This window comes from Dryas octopetala, chromosome 7 (genome assembly GCF_963921425.1).
Source record: "Dryas octopetala chromosome 7, drDryOcto1.1, whole genome shotgun sequence".
Lineage (NCBI taxonomy): Eukaryota > Viridiplantae > Streptophyta > Magnoliopsida > Rosales > Rosaceae > Dryas > Dryas octopetala.
In genome coordinates this window covers 19,030,789-19,048,182 of record NC_141372.1, presented here as the reverse complement: position 1 = coordinate 19,048,182, position 17,394 = coordinate 19,030,789, and the positions used below count along the sequence as shown (strand labels likewise).

At 44.8% G+C, this 17,394-nt stretch overlaps 1 protein-coding gene and 1 pseudogene across 1 annotated transcript; one reads left to right on the top strand and one right to left on the bottom strand.

The window, feature by feature from the left end:
- Window positions 1–3,435: 3,435 nt before the first annotated feature.
- On the bottom strand, window positions 3,436–4,710 carry LOC147280286 (uncharacterized). The gene is made up of 2 exons (XM_086252170.1): window positions 4,513–4,710; window positions 3,436–4,290 (listed from the first exon to the last, which is right to left on the bottom strand). The coding sequence occupies exons 1-2, from the start codon at window positions 4,708–4,710 to the stop codon at window positions 3,436–3,438; spliced, it is 1,053 nt and encodes a 350-aa protein (XP_086108296.1).
- A 2,020-nt stretch (window positions 4,711–6,730) lies between these two features.
- Window positions 6,731–11,507, top strand: LOC147280285 (uncharacterized; annotated as a pseudogene).
- Window positions 11,508–17,394: the final 5,887 nt, after the last annotated feature.

Sequence of the window (17,394 nt, the reverse complement as noted above, 5' to 3'; positions counted from 1 at the left end):
TAATTTTTTTTTTTTGAATCACTCTGTATTTCGAGCCATAGACACTTGGCGAAATCCTAGTGAATCCCGCCCAACTGAATGGTGGGATTTTGTCCTTGTAGTTTAAAATTGGAACTTAAATTGTAGGGACCAAATATAAAAAGCTCAACCCATATTTCACTTGATGCTCCACTGTTTGAAGAAAAAGGGAGAGCTTAAGAGGAGAGTGTGGTTGTGTGGGTAGGAAACAGAACGTAAAAAAGGGTTCGGATCCAGGGAGCTCGGGTCGGAGGAAGAGGCACGGAATCGAGGGGGGGCTGCTCGAGTCGGAGGCGAAGGTGGTCTGATCGGGCTTGGGCAAGGGAGCTTAGGCTCAGGCCAAAGCTGGTGCGCAAAGCAGAGGCGCTGCTCGGATCGGAGGGGCTGATCGAGCTTGGAGGCGCTGCACGAGGCGGAGGTGCTGCTCGGGCTTGGAGGCGCAGGTGCTCAAGGCTCGGGTCGGACGGGTTTTGGCGACTCGGAGGCTCGGATTGGAGGGGTTCGGTTCGGGTCGGAGGCGCAGGAGAAGAAGGGCCGGATCGGATCAGGCTCAGGTAAGAGAGCTTGGGCTCGGGCCGGAGCTGGTGCGCGAGGCGGAGGCTTGGGCTCGGGCTGGTCTTGGCGGCGACTCGGAGGAGCTGGGTTGGAGGAGGCTGCTCGGCTCGGAGGCCCTGCGCAGGGGGGGCTGCTCGGCTCGGGCGTTGGCTCGGTTGTGAGGTGCTGCGCAGAGGGGGCTAGTCGGATTGGAAGTGTTCCTTTGTGTGCTCCTCGGTGCTAGGGCTCGGAGGCTCGGAGGCGACGCTGGCAGTGAGCTACTCGGGTCAGAAAGTTGGAGCTTGTTACGAGCATTTGAGGTAGGCACTTCGAAATCCTTCCTAGCCATTTGATTTTGATGATTGTGCCTTAGAAAATTTAGAATTGTGAGAAATTGTAGTCGTCCAACCCGATGCGGACCTTTGAATTCTGATTATGAATTGTGAAAATTGTGAGTAGGGCCAGGTGGGTATGAACCTTGCCGAGCACTGGGTAGGCAATACGCCTTCATTTTTGGACCTGTGTAATTTATTGGATGTTGTACGGTGTTGTTGGCCAGGTACATAAGAGCTAAGACAAGTGGGTCGGAACCCGTCTGAGCTTTTGAAGCCGCGGAATACAGGTAAGGCTTGGGTTGTTATTGCTCTTCCTTGATAACTTGTGAATATTGATATGAATGCATGATTAGTGGCTGAACATGGAAAAAAGTGATAGGGTGAATGTTGTGAAATTGGGGGTGGAAGAGCACATATGAGGGGTGGGAAACCAGTAGTGATCTGATATGTCCATGGTGTTGTCTTGGTATTCCAAGCACTTCCCATCTTGATTTGTGGTTTGTCTTGGATGGGCAGGTGCATTGGGGTCGGACATTTCATGGCTTCCTCGGACGATTCATTAAGAGAAAACAATTTCATGGATGAGGGGGAGTCCGACCAGGCGTCCACAAGTGATGGGACACCTATGAGACCAAGTGTGCCCCGACCCCGGATGGGGTGTGGAAATATGGGGGTAGGCAAAGTGCTCAAAACCGTCCAAGAAAGCTTGTCCATGGTGATGGAAAGTGAAGGAAAGGACACTGGTAGTGAGGACAGTGATAATGGAGAGACACCCACAAGTGGTGGTGATGTGGGTAGGCACATGGCGCCTAGGACGTACTGGTCCGTTGATGGGCTGTGTGAGAACAGGATGAAAGAGGAGGAGCTTGAAAAATTAAGGGTGGAGTTCCAAATTCCCAATTACATCCATCTGAGCCTCCCAGGAGAGGGGGATGTCTTGAGTGACCCGCCGGATGGGCATATTTTGTGTTTTGCCAAAAGTTTTCATCATGGGGTTAGACTTCCTCTCCATCCCTACTTCCAATACATCTTAAGGAAGTTAGGAATTGCGCCAGCTCAACTAACACCCAATAGTTGGAGGACATTAATTGGGTTGTATGTATTGTTCCGAGATGAGAAGTATGATGCCCCAAGTATGGCTTAATTCACACACTTGTTTGAAATGAAGTCAAGTCCAAATTTGCAAGGGTGGGTGTACTGCTCGCAATTGCCAAACGGGCAGTTCATCGATGACACGACTCGCCAAATACAGGTGGGTCACCCAGACGCTCACAAGGACTAGAAGAAAAAATGGTTTTTCGCGAGTGGAGCCTGGGAATTCGGCCGAAGTGAGAGGGTGACCACGAATAGAGTGCCGACGAATTTCCACATAATAGGTTGTCCGGTTGAGCCGATGCATTGGTCTTTGTACACTTTGATTATTAGCTAACGTTGTGCTTGTACTAATAGTAATCTTTGGTTGTTTATTTTTGCAGAGGGTGAGTGGGAGAGGCTTCCGTTGTCAGAAGATAGTGTGGAAGAGGTGCGAAAAGTGCTTAGTCGACCCGCCCGAAAGTTGAGCGCTGCAGACCTCGTATCTCCTGAGAATTTGGCCAAGTACGACTTTGGAGCCCCAGGTGAGTCTTGGTACTTCCCCTCTTGAATTGTTTGTTAATGAGAAAATAACTTGTGCTCATTGGTTGTATTGGTTTGACAGCGAAGATGGCCAATACAAAGAAGACAAGTAGGTCGGTTGGTCCTACCCCGCCTGCCCAGAGGAGGCTAATAATGGGGGCACTGCTGGCCAAGGGTAGCTTGTCCCAAGGGAATACAAGTAGAGGCGCGCCGGTGCCTGGGGGTATGAGGCATAGTGGGTCTACCAGCGTCCTTGCTCTGAAGACTACTTCGCCTGGGAAGAAAAGGAAGATTGTAGCAGATGCGGCCGAGCATGGGAGAGAGGGCAAGAGAGCAGCTAATGTGTCGAAGCGGTATGAGGCAAGTCCGACCTCAATTGGGATGATGGATTCAGAAGCAAAGGCAATGAATAGGGGGTTTCCCCGGTCGAGGATCGACAAGTCGTCCGGTAGGAACATAAGACTTCGAATATGAGGTCAGGCCACTTTCCCTTTTTTGCATCAAGCTTGGTCTTCAAGGTATGTTTGATGGTCTTGTTGACAACCTCAACATATCCGTTAGCCTGAGGATGACCGGGAGAGGCAAAGAAAAGCTTGATGTTGAATGCTGAGCAAAATGATTTGAATTCCTTGTTGTCAAATTGAATGTCATTGTCAGCGATAATGGCGTAGGAGAGACCGAAGCGGCAAATTATGTTCTTCCATACAAAGCTCTTGACGGTTTGGGTGGTTGCCTTTGCCAAGGGCTCGGCTTCTGCCTACTTAGTGAAATAGTCTACTGCAACTACTGCCATTTTGACCTTTCCCTTCCCCTCTGTCATTGGGCCTATTAGGTCGATGCCCCATTGGGCAAAGGGCCAAAGACTGTTCATGGTGGTCAGGGGCTCGGGTGGTTGGCGTGGAAAAGTTGCAAATTTTTGGCACTTGATGCATTTCTAGGTGAGCTTCTTAGCATCAGCGCAGAGGATCGGCCAATAGTAGCCTTGACAAATGGCCTTGTGGGCTAAGAATTGGGCCCCCGCATGGTTGCCGGAAACCCCTTCATGGATCTCCCGGAGGACCCAGTCGCCTTGCTCGGGGGTAAGGCACAGTAAGTATGGCATGGAGAAACCCCGCTTGTATAATTTGTTGTTGATAATGGTATACCGGGAGGCTCGATGGCGAAGGCGCCGAGCCTCGATCTTGTCTGCAGGTGGGTTCCCATACTTGAGAAATGTTAGGAGAGAGTGCATCCAACTAGTTTGGTGCTCAGACTGGCAGACCTCCGTAGCATCAGTGCTGCACTGGGGTAAGAACTCGACTGGGACAGACCTTCCGGAGGTATGGTCAACAGCCGAGGCAAGGCGAGCTAGGGCGTCTGCCCTCTCATTGTCTGCCGGAGGGATTTGTATGAGTTGGTATGCTGAGAACTGACTTAGTAGACTTTGGACTTTGGCTATGTAAGCTGTCATGCGTTCGCCCTTTGCCTGGTATTCCTGTGTGACCTGGTTCACCACAAGTTGAGAATCGTTGTAGATTCTAAGTTGCTCAACGTCCATTTGTAGTGCCAGAGATAAGCCAGCAAGGAGGGCCTCATTTTCAGCCTCATTGTTGGATGCCTTGAAGCCGAACCGAAGAGCATACTCGATGGTGGTCTGGTCAAGGGCAATCAAAACAAGTCCAGCACCACTGCCCTGCTGGTTGGAAGATTCATCAACATACAAAGACCAGATTGGGTGATCCGACCTGATTGCTGGAGTTGAAGAAGTAGGTGGGTCAGTGGTTGATACAATGGCGGAGGAGGGCTCAGCCTCGGGTAGGAATGTAAATTATGAAATAAAGTCTACAATGGCTTGTCCCTTTATCGCCGGCTATAGGCGGTAGGAAATGTCAAATTCGCTTAGCTCAATAGACCATTTGATGAGCCGGCCGGAGACCTCAGGGCACTGCAAGACTTGCCTGAGTGGTTGATTGGTCAGAACCACGATAGGGTGAGCCTGGAAGTGTGGGCGGAGGCGCCGGGCTTATGTGACCAAGGCGAGGGCTAATTTTTCTATCTTCTGATACCTGGTCTCAGCATCTTGGAGGGCCTTACTGGTATAGTACACAGGGTGTTCGACCCTATCCTCAAGTCGGATTAGGATTGAGCTGGTGGCTGTATGGGAAACGGACAAGTAGATGAGTAGCTCTTCCCCCGGCTCATGCTTAGACAGTAGAGGTGATTTGCCCATATACTCTTTAAGGTCTTAGAAGGCCTTCTCACACTCCGGAGTCCAGTCAATATATTTTGTCAGAGCTTTGAGGGTTTTGAAGAATGAGGCGCAACGGTCGGTGGCCTTAGATATAAATCGTGTCAAGGCGGCGACACGGCCTGTTAGGCTTTGTACCTTCTTCTGAGTTCGAGGAGATTGCATATCGATCAAGGCTTTGATTTTCTCAAGGTTTGCCTCTATCCCCCTTTGGCTCACCATGAAGCCAAAGAACTTTCCTGAAAATACGCCAAACATGCACTTGGCAGGGTTCAGGTGCACCAGGTAGTGGGAAGCAAGAGGCATAACAGACATGTGGCACCATAGGCTCAATCACACCCTGAATCACAGCAGCAGCAGTAGCCACTCTACTGAATTACTGATACTGCTGCATAATTTCCTTTTCTATATAAACTCAACTCTCTAGCTAGTCTCTACCTTATTACTCAAGCAAAACACAGTGTCACAGGCTCACATCAGAGCAAAGAAAGGCCACAACAAACCGTAGGCTCTCTTTCTCCTTCTCTCCTGTTGATGCTCAAAAATGATAGAGCACTCAACGTCGAGTCAAACCACGTGGACTCATTGACCTCCCACTGAGAGGATGACACGTCGAAGTGGGGTAGGAACGGATAGCTGGGCCTAACTAGTGAGTAGTGGTGAAAACGTAATATCCGAAGCACCTTGCGCAAACACAGAAAAGTGAGCGGGAAGGGCACCGGTGTAGTACCGGCCGAATCTCCTCCGACGCTCAAGTCAGTGTCAAGAGAATATTTGAGCAGAGTGAATGAATAGTAAAATAATGATTGAATCCCCCTTTTTGACAAGAAAGTACCTATTTTATAGTACTTTTGAAAGAGTGTCAACCAATCCGGTGATGACACGTGTCCCTTGTGACGACTTCCATTGTAGGAGTACCGCGTGTCACCTGTTTCGGGGATCCGAATGAGTTGACAAGAGTCGGAGCCTAGGAGGCTGGAGCTTGAGAGGCCGAAGCCTAGGAGGTTAGGGCGTAGGAGGCCGGAGCCTAAAAGGTCAGGGCTTAGGAGGCCGGAGCCTAGGAGCCCAGGAGCCTAGGAAAGGCTTAGTCTTTGGGCCTAGGCTGTCTTTGGGCCTAAGAGGTCGGTGCCTAGGAGCCTAGGAAAGGCTTAGCCTTTGGGCTTAGGAAGACCTTGTTTAGGCCCAAACGACATGATACTAAGTCTTATGTGACTTGTCGTTATGTCGAGATGATCAGTGATACAAACAAGAACCTTTTTCATTTTCATTTGATGTTTATCCACCGAATAATCCACCAATATTCAGTAAATAATTGTCGAATAACTATAAATATTTCGGTAGATAACTGTCAAATGACCTGACAAACAAAATTAAAATTTTTTGTTTTAAGGGTAAAATTGAAATTTTAAAATAGGATGGTTAACTCAGCAGTTTAGGATGGTCGGAATAACACTGGTCTTTCACCAATTGGGGGTCGAAGCCCAAAACAACAATTTTCAACCAACTACCTAGCGGGCCTAGAAACCCTGCAAACATCCTTAGTTTTTGTGAGGATCAAGGCCCAAGGCCCAAATAAAAAACTATGCCACAGCTATGACTCTACCTACACCAACCAAATCCTCAAACAAAACCGGCTCAATATTGCAAGTAGGGGAAGAAAATAAAATCTAGCCCAAATCCATAGCTAGACCTCACATATTGGAGGCCGACAAGCTCGACAGCCTCCCCTGTGTCACGGCCCGCTATCTCAAGTCCGAGGCCCACTTGCGTAGGGCCCAACTCATTGTACTTGTTTAATTCTGGAACCTTCTAGACGTGTGAATGTCCAGATTCATTGTATGGGGGTAGGTAGGATATTTTTCCTTATTGTACTCTGGACCGTTAGATCCATCCGATCTAGGTAGAAGTACGGAAGTGTATATAAAGGGGGAGGTCTCATTTGGCCAAACCATCTTGGAAATACAAATATATTCTCCCCATATCTCTCTCTTGTGTTCTTGAGTGTTCTTAAGTGTTCTTGAGTGTTCATCTCTTGTTCTTGCATATTTGTGCTGTTTGATCTACCTTGGCAGGTGATTGGCTGACTTAGCTTGTTCGAGGAGGCGACCAAGTCTAAGGCCGCACGGGTAGAGGACTCTGAAATAGTCATCCCGTGATAGTTGGTATCAGAGCAGATTGAGATGGCGGATCAGTTGGTGACCAGCGTGGTGGACACGACGAACATCACCATGGAGCGGGGTGGTGAAAAGTCCAAGAAGGGCAAGTCAAAGGATGTGGTCGGTGCGATGGAGGGACGGCTTTCAAGGATGGAGAAGGCCATAGCCGATTTTGAGATTCGGCTTGAGGAAGATGTTCCTGAGATGGAGACCCTTAAGGCAATGGTGGAAGATCTTAAGGGAGAGTTCCAAGGAGCGCTCACCTCTCTCGCAGACACAATCCGGCTGGAAGTCAAGGAACAGCTTGACCAGTACCTTGCTGAGCTCACCACAGTCCGTGAGGAGATGGACGACATAAAGGGAGATTGGGCCTTATGTAAGAAGGCAGTGCTCAACAGTTCACATGGGCCTAGAGAGCCGAAAATGGATGCTTTCAAGCCCACACCCTTCAATGGGAAGAGGGAAGCTAAGGATCTAGATACCTTCTTATGGAACATGGAGAGGTACTTCAAGTATTTGAGGATGGATGAGGATGAATCAAAGATCTCAACGGCAACCTTGTTCCTCACCGACAATGCACTCATGTGGTGGCGTAGAAGGAGTATGGAAATAGAGCAAGGTATATTTACTCTCACTACATGGACTGAGTTTAAGGCTGACATCAAGCTACATTTCTACCCTGAGAATGCCAGGTTTGAAGCAAAACAGAAGCTCAGATGGCTAAAGCAGACTAGATCTATCAAAGACTATGTGGCTGAGTTCACCAATCTGCTTTTCAAAATCTCCACTATGAATGAGGAAGACAAACTTGTGTATTTTATAGATGGGCTTCAACCTTGGGCTCAAACGGAATTACAACGGAGGAATGTCCAAACCTTGTCAACAGTTATCACTGCAGCTGAGTCCCTCATAGAGTATAAGAGAGCTGATAAGGGTGAAACCAAGTCCAAATGGCCAAAGGGTAATGGTAGTGGCAAAGGTGGGGTAGACAACAAGCCCAAAGAGAAGTTTGATGACAAGAGCAAATCCGAGCCCAACAAGTCCGCTTGGTGGAACAAAGGTGATCCAAAGAAGAAAGAGAGATCTGGCCCAGTAGCATGCTATTTCTGTGATGGACCTCATATAATGCGGGACTGCCCAAAGAAGAAGGCTTTGAATGCTATGATTCGTGGGGAAGAATCCGATGAAGAGAAAGAAGGACAGATGGGTGCTCTTCAACAATTTGCAGCTGTGCAAGCCTAACTTGCTCAGTCCAAAACCCAAGCCAGGGGTGTGATGTATGTCGATGCCATGGTGGAAGGCAAGGCGACCCGTGCACTGGTGGATACGGGAGCATCTCACAACTTCATGGCTGTGGCGGAAGCAAAGAAACTTGGACTTCAGGTTTCCAAAGTAGGCGGCAGTGTCAAAGCAGTGAACTCTGCTGCAAAGCCAATTGTGGGGGTAGCTCGTGGTGTGAAGCTACAAATTGGCGCATGGAGTAGATCGACAGATTTCTCTGTGTTCCCCATGGATGACCATGGCATCGTGCTCGGGATGGAGTTTATGGACAAGGTAAAAGCTTTTCCCATTCCGCACTACAATTTCATATGTATAACGCAGGACGGGACGCTACCTTGCTTCGTGCCAGTAGAGAGGCATACCAGACCCGAGACAAAATTCTTGTCAGCAATGCAATTTACAAGGTCATGGAAGAAGGGTGAGACGACTTTCCTAGCAACATTGAAAGAAGATAGTGATGGAGACATTCCGCGAAGCCTGCCTCGTGGAGTGGAGGAAGTATTAAGCAAGTATGCAGATGTGATGCCCAAAGACCTACCAAGCAAGCTACCACCTAGGAGAGAGGTGGACCATGCGATTGAGCTGGAGCCTGGTGCCAAACCACCTGCTAGAGCACCCTACCGCATGGCTCCTCCAGAATTGGCGGAATTGAAGAAGCAGTTGAAGCAACTACTAGATGCTGGGTACATTCAACCATCCAAAGCTCCTTATAGCGCCCCAGTCCTGTTCCAGAAAAAGAAGGATGGCTCTCTGCGAATGTGCATTGACTATCGGGCGTTGAACAAAGTGACAATAAAGAACAAGTATCTCATTCCTTTGATTGTAGACTTGTTTGACCAACTAGGAGGGGCAAAATACTTCACCAAGCTGGACCTTCGCTCGGGGTATTACCAAGTGAGGATCGCTCCGGGTGAAGAGCCCAAAACCACCTGTGTGACACGGTAAGGGTCTTTTGAATTTCTAGTCATGCCATTCGGACTCACCAACGCTCCTACCACTTTCTGCACCCTAATGAACAAGGTATTTCATCCCTATTTGGATAAATTCGTTGTGGTTTACATTGACGATATTGTGGTGTATAGTAACTCTCTAGAAGAACACATAGAACATCTGCGGATTGTGTTTTAAGTCCTTCGAGAGAATGAACTTTATGTGAAGAAGAAGAAGTGCTCATTTGCTCTAGAGGAAGTGGATTTCTTGGGGCATAGATTCAAAGGGGGTGAACTGATGATGGATGTAGGTAAGGTGAAGGCCATACAAGAGTGGGAGCCACCAAACAAAGTTACAACCCTCCGGTCATTCCTTGGGTTGGTCAACTACTACCGCCGCTTTATTAAAGGTTACTCAGCTAGAGCATCACCCTTGACGGACTTGTTGAAGAAAAACAAGGCATGGTCGTGGACCCAGGAGTGCCAGCATACTTTTGAGGAACTAAAGAAAGCCATTATGGAAGAACTAGTTCTGAAGCACCCCGATCCCACAAAAGTTTATGAGGTACACACCGATGCTTCCGACTTTGCTATTGGTGGTGTACTTATGCAGGATGGGCATCCGATAGCCTTTGAGAGCCGCAAGCTTAACGATGCAGAATGGAGATACACCGTCCAAGAGAAGGAGATGACAGCAGTGGTCCATTGCTTACGAGTATGGAGGCACTACTTGCTTGGTTCTAATTTTGTGGTAAAGACAGATAATATAGCCACTAGCTACTTCCTGTCACAGAAGAAGCTTTCCCCTAAGCAGGCAAGGTGGCAAGACTTTCTGGCAGAGTTTGACTATAAGTTGGAATATAAGCAGGGGAGTTCCAACCTTGTGGCAGACGCACTAAGCAAGAAAGCTGAGTTTGCTTCGTTAGCCGTACCCCGAAGTTCCCTTCTAGAACGAGTGAATGAGGGATTACTGCATGATCCTCAGACCAAGAGTTTGGTGGCCCTTGTCAAAGATGGGAAGACAAGACGGTTTTGGCTTCAAGAGGACTTGTTGTATACCACGGGAAGTCGGCTTTATATCCCAAAATGGGGCAGACTGAGACGTGAGTTGTTGAAGGAGTGTCATGACTCCAAATGGGCGGGACATCCAGGCACCCATAGAACGTTGGCCTTGTTGGGTGATACCTACTATTGGCCACAAATGAGGGATGATGTAGACGTATATGTACGTACATGTCTTATTTGCCAACAGGATAAGGTGGAGCAAAAGCAACCTGGGGGGTTACTAGAGCCACTCCCGATCCCCTCTCGACCTTGGGAAAGCATATCTATGGATTTTATTACATGCTTACCAAAGTCAGAAGGGTGTGGTTCTATCCTGGTGGTGGTCGACCGGTTCACTAAATATGCCACTTTTATTCCCGCATCACCAGATTGTAAAGCAGACGAGGCGGCATGCTTGTTTCTTAAGCATGTGGTAAAGTATTGGGGAGTTCCAAAGAGCATCATTAGTGATCGGGACCCACGATTCACAGGGAAATTTTGGATGGAGCTCTTTAAACTTCTGGGCACAGAGTTGAATTTCTCCACTAGTTTTCATCCACAAACAGATGGGCAGACAGAAAGGATGAATGCACTGTTGGAGTTGTATTTGCGGCATTATGTGTGCGCCAATCAAAAGGATTGGGCCAAACTGCTTGACATTGCCCAATTATCATACAATTTGCAACAATCTGAGTCCACGGGAGCAAGCCTATTTCAGTTAGCCACTGGGCAACAACCATTAACCTCAAGCACACTTGCAACTGACTATACAGGGAGTAGCCCGGGCGCATTCAAGACTGTTAAGGAGTGGCGAATACAAAATGATTTAGCACGTGCACACTTGGTGAAGGCATCTAAGAAAATGAAGAAATAGGCAAATAAGAAGCGGCGCCATGTGGAGTTCCAAGTGGGAGACAAGGTCTTTGTAAAACTCAATCCTAGCCAGCACAAGTCCACCAGAGCATTACACAAAGGGCTATTGCGGAGACACGAAGGGTCTTTTCCAATCCTCAAGAGAGTGGGCAAAGCTTCATACCATGTGGAACTCCCTCCCAAGATGAAGATTCACCCTGTTTTTCATGTGAGCACACTGAAACCATTTCATGCAGATGTTGAAGAACCTAGTAGAGGGGAATCGAAGCGTGCACCACCCAACGTAGTCACTTTCTTTGACAAACAGGTAGAGTGTATCCAGGCTAAGCGGGAGGTCCGGCGTAGTGGTATCCCGCGATACACCGAGTACTTTGTCAAATGGAAGGGGTTGCCTGTGTCCGAAGCCAGTTGGGAGAGCGAGGAGTCCTTGTGGCAGTTCAAGGACTACATCGCCATATTTGAGGACGAAGAAGCGACGAGGACGTCGCTTGATTAGGTGGGGGAGAATGTCACAGCCCGCTATCTCAAGTCTGAGGCCCACTTGCGTAGGGCCCAACTCATTGTACTTGTTTAATTCTGGAACCTTCTAGACGTGTGAATGTCCAGATTCATTGTATGGAGGTAGGTAGGATATTTTTCCTTATTGTACTCTGGACCGTTAGATCCATCCGATCTTAACCGTCCAATAGGGGTAGGTAGAAGTACGGAAGTGTATATAAAGGGGGAGGCCTCATTTGGCCAAACCATCTTGGAAATACAAACATATTTTCCCCATATCTCTCTCTTGTGTTCTTGAGTGCTCTTAAGTGTTCTTGAGTGTTCATCTCTTGTTCTTGCATATTTGTGCTGTTTGATCTACCTTGGCAGGTGATTGGCTGACTTAGCTTGTTCGAAGAGGCGACCAAGTCTAAGGCCGCACGGGTAGAGGACTCTGAAATAGTCATCCCGTGACACCTGGTAGTAAGCCGGAGAGAGAAGGGAAGAAAGAAAGGGAATGAGAGGGGAGAGAGAGAGAGAGAGAGAGAGAGAGAGAGAGAGAGAGAGGAGGCGACGCCGGCGCGGTGGTGGTGGAGCTAATGGTATCGGCAATATGGGTGGGCCTGTTGGAAGGAGAGTGGGAGGCTGGTGTGCCGGGGCAAGCTTGGGTGGGCTTGTGGGCTTTGAGATTTTTTTCTTATATAATTGGGGGTAAAATTGGAAAGATGTAAGAAAAAAGTATTTGTGGGGTTTATGTAGGATGGCTACTATATACATAATACACACCACCCTTTTTTTCTCACTTCACATTCTTTAATTTATGAAATTACAATTTTAGCCAAACATTAAAAGACTGTACAGGATAAGTATTTGTTTTCAAAAAACAAGAACTAAGATCGCTAAACTCAATCTCAACCCCTTCTTACCCGTTCCCTCCCCACTCCAACATCGGTGGTCCCCCCAACCGGCCGACCTCTCTCTCTCTCTCTCTCTCTCTCTCTCTCTCTCTCTTTGGATTCGCCCGCTTTCGCCATAATCCAGAGGTTCCCGACTGTAACGTCCCAATCTTAAATCACCACAATGGCAGTCGTCCTAAGGATTTCCAAGAATATAATATTCATAAATCGAGCATTGTATTCCCAAGATTCTCTGAAATGAGTTATGCCCTTTTTGTTTGATAGAATACGAGTTAATTCGGCCGTTTTCGTCATAATCCAAATGTTCCCGACCGTGACGTCCCAATCTGGAATCACCATAACGGTAGTCGTCTTAAGGATTCCCAAGAATAGAATATTCGTAAATCGAGCATTGTATTCCCAAGATTCTCTGAAATGAGTTAAACCATTTTTGTTTGATAGAATACGGGTTAAATCAGAGTTAAATTATAGGGAATTTTTTTTCATTCAGGACATATGCTTTAGTGTCAATCGTAACATAGGACACATATTTAGAAGTGTATTGATATAGGACACTTATTAATAGTTTGTATCAATGTGGGACGAACCGTCAACTCTATTACTAATTCCGTCAAGATGAGGGATAAATTAGTCTTTTCATATTAAATAAGATTTTAATTCTATTTCTAAATTAAAAAACAATAAAACTAAAAAAAAAAAAACAAACTATTTAAAATATAATTTTCACCCAACAAAAAAAAAAAAGTTCATCCCCTACCTCGCTCCTCCTTCCCCCCCAACCCAACCCATCCTCGTCACACCCAACCACCCACCAAGCCCTAGCTTCGCCCATCACACCCCCCTTCCCACCCAACCCATTGTGCAAGCTAAAGCAATTCACTCAATATGTCATAGAGACTATATATCAAACACCTTGAGTTCAAAATACATGTGCATACAGTTTTAAAACTGTGAGAGAAAGAAGAGCAAAGGTTGTGACGTACCAAGATGCACCATAATTGATAACAGCTTGCAAAGAGTTGAAAAGAGAAAGAAAACCAAAAATGATTACTACCCATGACGCAAGCAAGGACTAGTTAAGAGGTTGCAAAGGAAAATAGAAAAAACAAAAAAAATAAGTAAAAGGTGGGGTACTTACAAGGGATTTGCAGGACTTGATTTGAAAAAGAATGTCCTTGAGGTTTTGGTTGCTAGAAGCACTCTTTAGGTTTCCATGGCGATTGCCTGGCAAATCCAAGCCCGTGCCCTTTAATCCCTTCTTGGTGTTGGAAGTCGCACTCAATCAACCCCAACCATCCTCCTCCTTCCCTCCTTCCCTCCCTCCCTCCCTCCCTCCCTCAGTCCCTCCCCTTCCCCCAGTTGCACTCCCCCTCCCCCTTCACCCGACCATATACCCATTCTCTGTATCTACCTCTTTCTCTCTCTCTCTCTCTGTCGCACCCACCTCCTCATGCCGCCACTCCCCCCTCCCCTCCCCTCCCCTCCCCTCCCCTCCCTTCCCCTTCTCCCCCCAACTCAGGCCCTCATCGCCCCTACCCCTCTCATTCCCAACGCAGGCCATTCCCACCCTTACCCTCTCATTCCCAACCCAGGCCCCGACCCGCCCCTCCCTCTGCACCTCTTCTTCTTCTTTTTTTTTTTATTGTTTTTTTATTGTTTTTAGTTTTAAATTTAATTTTAATTTTTTAATATAAATGACAATTTTAACACTTAAATTAACGTCTGTCATAACGGAATCCACGAAATGGCCTACATTAACACAACGTATAAGTATATGTCCTACATAAATACATTTCTAAATATGTGTCCTAAGTTACGATTGACACCAAAATATGTGAGGGCTTCCAACCTTTCATAGAACTCGGAGAATGACTTAGACTCTTTCATCCTAATTTCTTCAAATTTGGCATGAACCATTTGAAGCTTAAGTAACCTAACTTGTTTGTCTCCTTCATGAACAACCCTAAGCTTGTTCCAAGCTTGCCTAGCCGTGACACAATGTTGTATGTGTGCAAATTGTGAGGAAGATAGTGCAGTGACAATAGCATTTCTAGCCTTCTTGTTGGAGCTAGAGGCCGTGACTTCGGCTACAGACCATTCGGACCTATGTTTAGATGTTTCAATCCCATCTACAGTTCGAGTAGGAGGAATCCACTCAACAGTGAGATATTCATAAGCCAATTCATCATATGCATCCAAAAAAATTTCAAATTTCTCTCTTTAAGCAGCATAGTTGCTGCCATCAAAAAAAGAAGGGGAGTTACAAGACCCTGCAACTCGATCTCTTTCTATCTAGACTTACCTAAAAACAAACGACACCCTAGGATCTCTCTATTTACTTTTAGAGTAGCACTCTTATACCAATTGAAAGTTTGTATTAGGTGATTTATCTATCTAATTGACTTGATTAAAACCACAGTCAGTAATCGGATCCCAATTTTTGTTTACGTGATGACTCAGTGACTAATCAAACAGACTTAAGTCTGAAGTTGCAGATTAACAGTTGTAAATCAAAATACAACTTTTGTAGCCAACACAAATCAAACACACCCAAGGATTAAGTGACAACCTATGCACTCAAAGGATCCATCAGTGTAGGCATACCAATGCTATCAACAACTAAAATGGTGTGTGAGCAAATTTTCAAACTTTCATTTATCATTCAAAAGGTTAAGTTAACATACTAAAGTGAAGTGTGTGATCTTGTGATAAAACTTTCAGATTAATAATAAGCAACACAATAGAAATAAACAACGAACAATGCACAAGATTGTTCACCCAGAAAAACTACTAACGGATAAAAAACTGGTGGTCTTTTTCAGCTGACCAAGCAATCTACTATCAAAGGTTTCAATACAAGCAATCACACAACAAGTTCAATCACTTTAGTCCTAATACTAAGTGACAGCTTCTTACCATTGTGCATCCTTGTGTAAACACCTCAAAACTAGCAATCAGTCATTCATGTCATTGGCAGCTCCTCCTTGAGCTCTTCAACACACGGCACTGATCGCAACCAAGCAAGTGGATTCCAATGATAATGCTATGAAATATAAGTATGGATTCTTTAAAAATCAGCCCCCTCAAGTTACAAAACTTAGAGAAGTTAATGGAGAATCCAAAATCTAAAATCTATATGAGTGTTTGATGAAGATAAAGAACACTCAAGACCCACTCAGATTTTAGAAACAAAAACCCCAAATTTTAGAAACAAAAACCCAGATTTTAGAAAATAATTTTCATAAGAAAAATGATTTTTCTTCACTGGTATATCAAAAACACACTCTCTCTAGAAATGCCCAAGACATAAAATCAGAAATGAAAGAGGTGAGGAGAAGTGTGTGTCGTACCCAATGTTTTATCAAAATCATTTTCATCTAATTTAGACACTTGGAGGCTCTTCAATGGTTTGAGCAAGAGGACAAAACTAACAAAAAGGAATATCCAAAAATATTGCCAAGAAGAGATAAGAATAATGATATGGCTGAGAATTGAGAAATGGGTAAGAGAAAATTTCAACCAAGCAAAATACACAGCCACTTGTACGTGTGAGATATGGAGTGGGAGGGATGATGAATAGTATACTAGTGTGTGTGAGTGCGTGAAGGCTAGCTGAAAAATACATCACATGTCTTTTTCAGATTAAATCAATGAGAAACCAGTTCATGTGATGTGCACATGCTTGTAAGAAAAAAGGAAATGGGATTTAAAAGCCAAGTCACAAAATGGCTTACTGAAGTGTCATCAAATATTTAAGTATTAAAAATACATGTGCAGTGCACGTGTGAAGAAAATTGTCCATATGATTAGTGAATAACTAGTCAAATAGATACAAAACTGTTTTTCGTGAAATGCATTATACCTTAGAGCCTTTTGCATTGCACTTTCGATTTTGATTTCTTCAATGTACACAAGTGATCTTAACCTTAGTTCTACCCTAGAGCTTGTGAGTGAATAATTAAAAAAATAAATACAATGATTTTGACAAGAAACAACCAATTTAGATCCTAGAAACTAACACCTTAACATCACATTGTTTGATTACTTTAACAGGGTGGCATCAATTCGTTATTAGGTTGATTAATTAATAAGTCTGATTTAACCTACAAGAAAAGTAATTGAACAAATCCTACTTATTACTTTAATTGCATGCTACCTAGTTTTTTAATTAGTTTGCATCAATTCTATAATTCAATTTATCATGCATAATTAGTTATTCTATTACAAATCTAACTTTTCATATCTTGAATCCAACTTCACAAGAAAGGTTTAGGAGCACTTACCCGATTGTAAACCTCCTTAGCTTAATCTCCAACAAAAGAATTGCTCAACTTAGAACCATCACAAGATTAAAGCCTAATAAATAAACAAGTTAATTAAAATAACTTAGCCGATTTTAGGGATCTAAGGGAACTTACAGAATAATTTACTCGGGGCAGCTCAGAAATTTGGTAGAGTTTCCCTACGTTTAGCCTAATGTTTGATCATTATATCCTTAGTGTAAAACTTTAATGGGCACACTTATAAGACAACCGTACTCGACCAAAAATTAAACTAGCAACTACTTCTATAATAGAAGCTTGTTCCAAGGGAGAAGAAATTTTTAGACTGAGAGCTCCCAATATACTAGTCATCAGTTCACTTATATTTTACAAGTCTATAAAAGTCAAATCATTTACTCACGTGACCCTTTTTGGATGAAAAATGTAATTGGACTAACATAAAGGGCAAATTAGATTCAAAATTAAAGTTAAGGGGGCATATTAATACAAAAAAAAAAAAAAGATAATATATATATTTATATATGTTACTTTTCAATTTAGTTTTTTTCTTCTAAACTTGTGCCATAAATTTTTAAGTAAATTAACAAAAAGCCATAAAAAAAAATTGTAAGTTTCACTTATAAACCCATTTAAAATATCTATTTATTTTTTAAGCCACACGAAAGTGGGCTTAAAACTAAATTTTTTTCCTGACGCCATATGTAAG